This window comes from Zingiber officinale, chromosome 7A (assembly GCF_018446385.1).
Source record: "Zingiber officinale cultivar Zhangliang chromosome 7A, Zo_v1.1, whole genome shotgun sequence".
Lineage (NCBI taxonomy): Eukaryota > Viridiplantae > Streptophyta > Magnoliopsida > Zingiberales > Zingiberaceae > Zingiber > Zingiber officinale.
The window spans coordinates 105,654,088-105,662,914 of NC_055998.1; the positions used below are offsets into that span (position 1 = coordinate 105,654,088).

At 35.2% G+C, this 8,827-nt stretch overlaps 1 protein-coding gene across 3 annotated transcripts; it reads right to left on the minus strand.

Moving 5' to 3' along the window:
- Positions 1–227: 227 nt before the first annotated feature.
- Positions 228–8,375, minus strand: LOC122001949 (hydroxyproline O-arabinosyltransferase NOD3-like). Of its 3 annotated transcripts, none has more exons than XM_042556944.1 (9): positions 8,066–8,375; positions 7,372–7,890; positions 6,235–6,302; positions 5,936–6,137; positions 5,654–5,751; positions 5,498–5,567; positions 5,314–5,385; positions 5,046–5,159; positions 228–612 (listed from the first exon to the last, which is right to left on the minus strand). In XM_042556944.1, exons 2-9 carry the CDS (start codon positions 7,771–7,773, stop codon positions 547–549), a joined length of 1,092 nt encoding a protein of 363 aa, XP_042412878.1. In that variant the 5' UTR covers positions 7,774–7,890; positions 8,066–8,375; the 3' UTR covers positions 228–546. The 3 variants fall into 3 exon arrangements, with proteins under 3 accessions (XP_042412878.1, XP_042412875.1, XP_042412877.1); XM_042556941.1 differs by having other exon boundaries at positions 7,372–7,932; positions 8,066–8,374; XM_042556943.1 differs by having other exon boundaries at positions 7,372–8,375.
- Between the last annotated feature and the right edge of the window lie 452 nt (positions 8,376–8,827).

The following is an 8,827-nucleotide window of genomic DNA, read 5'->3' on the forward strand; positions in this document are numbered from 1 at the left end:
CTTCTAGTGATGTTTGACTGGTTATTACCTGCGCAATGCATTCAACTAGTACATTTAAATTTGCGCGCTTCACCTGTTCCTCCATCACTGGTATATGTGCATAATAGAAGATCACAAATTGATGCCCTTTATGTAAATCTAATCTGCATTTGATGTATTTTTTGTTTGCTCCCTTGCTTATTTATCATACTATAATTGTGTTTCCGAATCAAATATACACTAACATATTTGCCACAAATTGTATTCCAATATCTCCATAATTTGCTTAAATTGCAAACAAAGACCAGCACAATGGATGAAAGTGTTTATAACTTATCTAGTGCAGAATTATTCGAGTCACAGCAGTGTGCTTTAGAAGATCATGAAGTCCATGAGGACGAATGGTATGCACCCACAGTCTGCCAAGGAATGGACATTGATGAACTTTTAGTCTTCAAGAGGGAAATCTCTGTTTCTTCTAACAAAACTTCAATGCTTTATGAGTTGTATGTGTTTTTGCTCTCCTTTCTGTACTTGTCAACGTTAGCTGAAGGAAATTAGGTCTGGCTATCTTCCTTCATCCCACCCAGGGATGTTATTCGTAGCCTCGTTTACCATCCTCACCAGTGTTACCTGTACCGAGTATTCAATATTGTGATCTAGCTAGCAAGCTGAAGAATGACAAGGTTGGTACTTCTAATGCATATAACAAGAGTACTCTCCTACAAGGCAGGTTGCATAAGTAAACACAATGAACTGACAGTGGCCACATTCATGGAGAAAGAAAAGGGAAATATAAAGAGAAAAACCAATTTTTGAGTGTTTATCCAAGGTTTGGCATTATCCCAGCAACCACAAGCTATAAAAGGAAAGAACAAAAGTGCAATGGCAGCTATTGGTTATATGGTGGATGCTACAGTGAAGAATGGCTGACCATGTTTAGCAACATAATACTTCAGTCTTCTTCCAGTCGCTTCATTGAGCCAGTGCTACCTTTAAAGCAGCTAAGTCCTGCTTTAACTTATCCTTTTGGTTCCATTAGTATTTCCTATTTTAATGTTTTAAATTTAACATCTGTAACTTGTCCAAACTTATAGCCCTTATTCATTTGAAAAGCCAATATCATTTAGGACCTAGTAACTCTATACAGAAACTCCATACTTTGTTTCTTAAATATGCTCATTTAGATCATGGGGAAAAAAATGGTTGAAGTGATAATATACTTCTGGGTCTGCCTAAATGCTAGGAAACAAATATATGTCGCTACATTTTGACACCAATTCACATTTAATAAATCTCAAAGGTGTCAAAAGATGATGATAAGTATTTTTATTTATTTTCAATTTTTAAATTCTATTTTCTAGAAAAATAAAATGAAAATAATCTGATTTCCCCACGAAAAAAACACGGTTCAGACACTAATGTTAAAAATGAGTAGTGTTACCATCTTGCCTAAGCCTCCATCAACCTTTTTTTTCCCCTAATAGACGACTTCCACTATAATGATCCACCTAAATGAAAGAACTAATCTATTAACATGTCACACTGGCCAAAATGTATGAGCCCAACTTAATGATAGCTTCCCTATCTAGGCTTTATAAATTTTATTTATTTAACTCACAATTCGCTTTGTAAAACTAGATTAGGGAATCATAATGCCCCATTTAAGGCTTGACATCCTCAGCAAGATCTAACACCTAATCATAATCTAGAATCACCCCTAATTAATTGCTATACGAGGTTCCTTAGTGGTGCCCTGCTATCATATGAACAGCTATTTCCAACACAACAAGCCTAAGATTAGGCCTCCTAAGATACTAATTGTCACAAATCACTAGCCCAAAATGATTAGCCGAGATGCTCTTCATTAGCATCCAACTCACACTATTGTATTAAACTAAGGGTTTTACATCAACTACGTGAACCTAGACTACTTTAAGATAAGCTAATTGGTTCTGTAGGAGTTTTAGCATGGATTATTATTTCTAGCTCATGCATGTTATTAGTTCTCTCCGTTTTACTTTTAGCTTCTTCCAGAAACATGGGACTTCTGAACTAGTTAAAATTTCTTGCAAGTAAAAAAATTCAGCTTCCATGCTTACTTTAATGATTTCAAAGTTGTCTTTTTGCTTTATATAATCAAGTCCATGAATAAAATCTCCTATGATTTAATATTTAGTAGGATTAAACAGATGCTGGAGTCTCCAGCAGAAAAGAATCATATTTAAATGTGGAGTACCCAATAACCATTATATCTGAGATCCTATGAAACAATTTTCTGCTTTCCATATTTGTTATTGCTGATGAAGTACAGATCATTATATTTGAGGTCCTATGAGGAAATATATTTTAAACAAGTTGATTAGGAGAAGCACGTTAACCATTTCTTATTTTCCAGTATGACTGGAATAGGAATAAATCTGCATGACAGTATAGCCACTTGTGAATTTGATACATAACTAGATTCTTCCTTTATTTTGTAATACTACTTGACACCAAATAAGTTGATTCTCAGAATAGGAGCCATCAGTCATCAAATTTGGTTACGTACTATAAGCATCCTTCTCATGTTCCAGGCACTATGGATGTCAAGCTATATCCATTTCTATGCTATTACTTCCCCATTGTTCCTCTGTGTTAAAAGTCAACAAACAGCAGCTCAAATTGGTATAAGTTCACACTCAAAATTAAAGTGAGCTTAATAGCCTCAGCTATTCAGATTCAACATTCATCTTCCTTATATTTCCATTCTTTTTCTTTTTATCACACCATTTCTTTATTGCAACAAACTTAGAATCAGGAATGTTAGAGCAGAGGGTCACTATGCAATCAAGATGCTTTAGGGTTGGAAGTGCAAAGTCATGGGTATTTGTGGATGAGTGAAAGAAGAAATACTATAACTGACTTATGCTTATAAATAGCATGCAACTTATCCATTGAGATGATAATTTCATATAACTACAGAAAAGGATAACATCTAGTTGTCAATCCAGGCTACCCTGCTAAGAGCAATTATGTCCTTTTCATGACAAGGATAAAGACTAAGTGTTACCATAACTAGGAGAAGAACTATAGAGATTCACATTTATTAGTTCAAATAGAAGCTATTCTGGAATTTTATAAAATAAACATGGGAGAAGAGAAAGTAAAAAACGAAGATCATTCTAGTGTAAATATTGTTAAGCAACAATCACTATGAAAGAGAAAAAATGGATGGCCATGTCTTGGCTATGGCATATCAACTACAACCAAAGATGTGTGATGTTCCTGGATGAGTAAATATCTCAATCATTTACAATATTGTTTCCAGTCTCATAATCCAACCTGTTGAAAATCTAGTAATTGTCTGGAGTCTCCTTGATATAGCTCAAAATTGTCAGACTGCCTACCTTATATCATGTGCATGCTCACAAATGCACACATACTAACGATAAGTACTGGAAAGCTCTGTATAGCAACCATTATTGCCTAAATAAGCATATCAATTGCCCCAGCAGATTCATAATGTTTTTCTTTTGCTACTCTGTATTGGATTTTATAGTTCAATTTTAAGATGCTCTTTTTTGCTATTGTGTCATGTGCATATTCACAGATGCACACACACTAACAATATAAGTAGTAGAAAGCTCCATATAGCAACCACTATTACCTAAATAAGCATATCAATTGTCCAAGCAGATTCTTAATGTTTTCCTTTTGCTACTCTATATTGAATTTCAAATTTTTAGATGCTCTTTTTTGTTATTGTGCTAACTAGCTATCTGCTCATTTAAACTCGTCTTTCTGCTCATTCCGCTGCTTCAGGAAATTGAGCACATCACTCCATCATTTATCACATGTAATCAGTTGTCCTAATATAAAGTTTCACACTTTGTGATATAATCTGCAGTGTACACTCATTTCCAGTATGTTTACTGTGGAACTGCATCACAAAACGTGTTCAAGGCTAATCGTATTGTTTTCCAAAAACAATATGGTCTAAAAAGGAACTGCACATTGATGAATACCTTGAGGTAATAGAGCAAACAGGCCCAAGGTTTCATCTCCATGATTTCCCACTTGATTCTAGAAAGACTTCAAATCAAGCAAAAAAAATTGGGATCACCAAAAAAAGCTCCTAATAATTAGTAATACATGTTAATGGATGGGAATGAGCATGCTTTCCAGACAGTACATGGTTGCACCATTCAGTTCCTCCCAAAATACAATGTCAACCAGCAACACCATAAATTGACAAGAACACAAATCCAAGGCATTAACCTTTCAATTTTCCCTTCACAACCTATTATATGATTTTTTTAAAAAAAATTTATTTTTAGTTTTAACTTTTAATTTTCATTTTTTGGGAAATGTAATTTGTGAATATGAGATTTTATGACAAGATAACGGATATGTTACACAAGGTTTTTACAAGCTCAGCTAGTCAGATAACCAACACATCCACCCATTTTGCAAGAACTATAAATCTTATCCTGCCACTAATCTCCAGAGTTCAGATCATGCGGGCCCATAGAAACTCAGATAAGAATTCACAAGTTAACAGATTCATTTCCACTAAATTGCATGGGGTCCATATGCTTCTGAGATTAGATTAATCATTAATATTTGCTTATTGCATATTCATAACCAAAATAGTTTTAAAATTTTATCTAAACGTCATCTTGGCAATAATGCATTTAGAAACAATGAAGGTATGAGAGCTTACAAGAGCTGAAGAGTAAACTATCATAAGTGTTATAACTAAATGAAAGGAATGCCACTTTTTGCCATATAACTGTATAAGGATTTGATATACTAATATATTTGGAATGGCATATAACTGTATAAGGATTTGATATACTAATAGATTCTTTAAGAACATAAAATATCCTAGGTAAATGAAAGAACAAGGAAACTCTAAACCAAGCAAAAGTATACACTAGTCCAACATTTTGTTTTTTTTTCTTTTTGAAAATTCCAAAATAGAAGACACTTAGATAGGCCAATAATTACATCTTCGAATCGCAAATAGTAAAATTATGATAGTAACACCAAAAGAACAACATCTAGTGAATGTGAGTACATACCACACTTTCAGGAACTCCTGCCGGGGGTAAAGTTAGGTTCCTTGGTGGTGGACCACGAAGATATAATCTTTTGTCAAAGCGCCATTCTCCAATTTTACCATAAGTTAGTTCACCCTGGCATTGTACATGAAACAATGAGTATGAAAACAGATCTACTAAGTACACAAACAAGCATTGCCATAACTCATATCCATCTTCATGGTAAGGAATGTCACGTATAAATTGTCATGAGGAAAATATGTATATATGAATTGGCATAGAAAATTACCTTCAATGTATAGTCACATCCATAAGTAAAATGTAAAATGTAAGTGTTCCCCAACTTCAAATCCCAAGGGGGCTGTAGTCAAACAACTCAAAAGTAGTATTACAATATAAATAACATAGATATACTTTTTATATACAATAGCAAATATAATAACACACAAAGAAGAGAAAGAATGAGGAAATACTTGTATCATGAAATTTTTATGAAGAACATGTTGCACACCATGCAATGCACTTGCAATGGCATAAGCATACCTATTTTAGAGCTTAAAAGGAATTAGAATATCAACGCCAATCAAAATCTATTACTAAATTATAAAATATAACATATTAGGACTCACATTTCCAACACCCATCCAAAAGCTTTGTCGGTCTCTGGATCCTCTTTCATATTCAAAGAAATGTTCATCCAAGTAGGAGCAATCTTCTCTAGTATGGACTGAGTGAGACAAACAGGGATGAAAAACTTGTTAGATTGTTCCAAGAAGATTGTTGAAGAAGAATTTAACATACAATAAATGGCACAAATATCGAGTTCAAAAGAAGATTGTTGAAGCATAAGCGTCTGTGTAAAACATAAATACATGTTACAAAAACTGATGAACAAATGAGTCATGACTTACCTTTTTAATTATCACAGGGGAATTGCCAATAGGATCAATGTTAGTTACAGGACCTTTTTCTTCTGGAAAAAACTTCCTCACAATCTCTACATGTTCAGTTGGTTTAATGTAGAAGAATGGAAAGCCTGCAGGATAATCTTCACGAGCCAAGTTTGGCAACGGTTTGACAAAAATATGATCTGGTTCTGCCATTAATATATACCTGCAGTTTTTCACATTCAACGCAGATAGCTCTTTTTTCTCATAAAGTAACCAAGATAAAGTCAATGGCACAATGTTCTAAAGGGAAAATAGATTACTCCTCCTCGATAGTTGCTTTGTCCAGCCATTGCACAAAGGCCCAAGGTCTGTTTAGGACAATGTACCCCTAGAACCACATCAATGAAGCAGTAAGAAATTATATTCTTCATTGGAAAAAAATTTGCAAAAAGTTGTACACAAGAACACATTCAGAATGATTAAAGCAATACAAGAGCAGCCATAATTAGTTCAATAGAGAAGAAGTTACAACCATTCATCAGATACTGTCAGACAAGTAGCATTTTATGGTGAATGAGACTGTTGTGTACATGATTTCCAGTTGAAAATTTTATTTGATTTTAAAACAACTATAATTACATTAATGGCAAATTTGCAATGAGCCAAGTGACAAAAAATAATAATAATAAAGAGCTAGCAACTATTTGTCAGTGGCACTTAGCATGCCATTCTTACACCTCTTGAAGATGAACTGCAAATAAACTTGAGAAGTTTTTGTAAGTCCTCTATATATTGCATATGAGTAAGTTATGTGGGATAGATTTTGCATAAAACAACCACAAGTAACTTAGGCTTCTTAACAAATCACTACATGCACGTCTTTTATTTTTAGTTACCACACAGGAAATTAAGAAAAGTAAAACAGGTTAACATAGGCAAACCAAATTTTAACAACAGATGGAACCAAAACCAGTATTTTATATAGACATAGTTCTAAAAGGTCTAGGATATTCACCAACGGGCCGCTTTTGTTAAAAAGTAGATTAGGGGGGCCGCTTAGGTACTCTTCATTGCCAAACAGTCCGCCAAAGCAGTTTAGATGGGTCTAGTTGTTGTTGTGTATTTAGTGTTTCCTTATCAATTATAACTTCATTTGTGATTTTAAACTTATTTTGATTATTAAAAGTACAGGTTTCATATATAATCAAATTTTAGTCATTCTTAATTTGATTTACTGATTTTCTTTAGTTTAATATTACTTTAACGAAGATAAGCCTGCCCACCAACCTATTGCCTACAAGATCATCTACCAATCTTTGTATATGGGGAATTGCACTAATAAATTCTATGATTGGTCATTCAAACATGTTTTAAGGCATGCAAGCTAAACAAACATTGTAGAATAATGAAAGTGACAGGAACAAAGAAAATAAATTAAACCACTAGAAAAATCTTACCCGATCCACACCGTCTGGGAGTGGATCCACAACAAAAGTTGGGATCTCATCCATCAGGCTATCAGGCTTCCCAGAGTGGAGCACTCTGGTGAACCCTCCCATCTCCGACCCCTCGCCGTCCTTCATCCTCTTGTACCAGTAGTACATTATCCGGCACTGCCACCTGCTATATGCCGCATCAGTCGCAGTCACCACAACGTGAAACAGTTGCCTCTGAACGCCCAATCGCCTAATCTTAGGCATCTCCGTGCCTAAATCGTCAACAGGAAGCTTGTTCACGGACTCTCGCTGCTGGTAATGGATGACCATCGTCACCAGATTATAGGTAGCGACGAAAAATCCAAACCCCAGCAGCAGCAAGAACAATGGAGACGCCTTGCCGATGTTCCTCCTCCCAATCATCCTTATCAAAAACCGATCTTTCCTCGCTGCTGAGATCCAACTCACCGAATTCCAAATTCCCAAGCTTTAAAGATCAGCAGCCGCCCACGAACTTCATTAAAAACTTTAAAAACAAAACTACAGTCCAACAGAAGGCGGCCAAGAAGGGGGGGTGGGGGGCTAGATCAGCAGCACATAAAATAAATACAATGTGATTCAGAAACACACAAGCCAGGCAAATCATTGGCTTGAGAAGGATTAAGAACTGAAAAAAAGAAGGGGCGGAAAAGAAGCAAAGCAATGACGAAGTTACCTGCGGACGGAGGTGGGCGGCCTGCGATGGGAAAGCACCAAGTAGTGGGGATTATGCTTGAAAATTACTTGCCTCCGGAGGCATTTCGGGCGGAGAGAGAAAATCTGTGAGGTTCTTGGAAGCTAAGAAATCAACGATTGATGAGTATTTGTAGACGGGGAGACGGAGCACGCAGTGGCGACGTGAGGGAGAAGGATCGCAGAGGAACGAGCGAGGAGGTGCGCGAAGTCGACAGGTTCCGGTCAGCCGAACGGAAAGAGGAAGGATGGTGTGATGGGATGGCCGTGGCCACACAGGATACAAAATATTGGCCAATTACGTCGGAAGATGGAACCCAACGATGATGAAAAGAAATAAACAATTCTCCGTATTCGTACGCGAAAGGATACACCCGTCTTCATAGCCGGAGAAGAGGGAAGTGGGGTCAGAAGATGTCCTCGGTGGTTTTTCACTTTCCCATGTGAATTTATTGAAGCCTTTTTTAAAAAAAATAATATCTTATTTTTATTTATTATCAAAATAGCATCATGTCTTATCTCACTTCAATCTATTTTTATTTTCAAAAATATTTTTATTTGACAATGATAATACAATTATAAATCATAATTACTTGGCCTTCCTAAACATAAAATTCATCTTAAATTTAATATAAAAAATAAGTTTAACATCAATTATTTTATTCATTCTATAAATTTAAATTTTATAAATAGTACTTCTTTAAATTAAGAAAATAAAATTCATTCCTTAAATATTAAAATACTA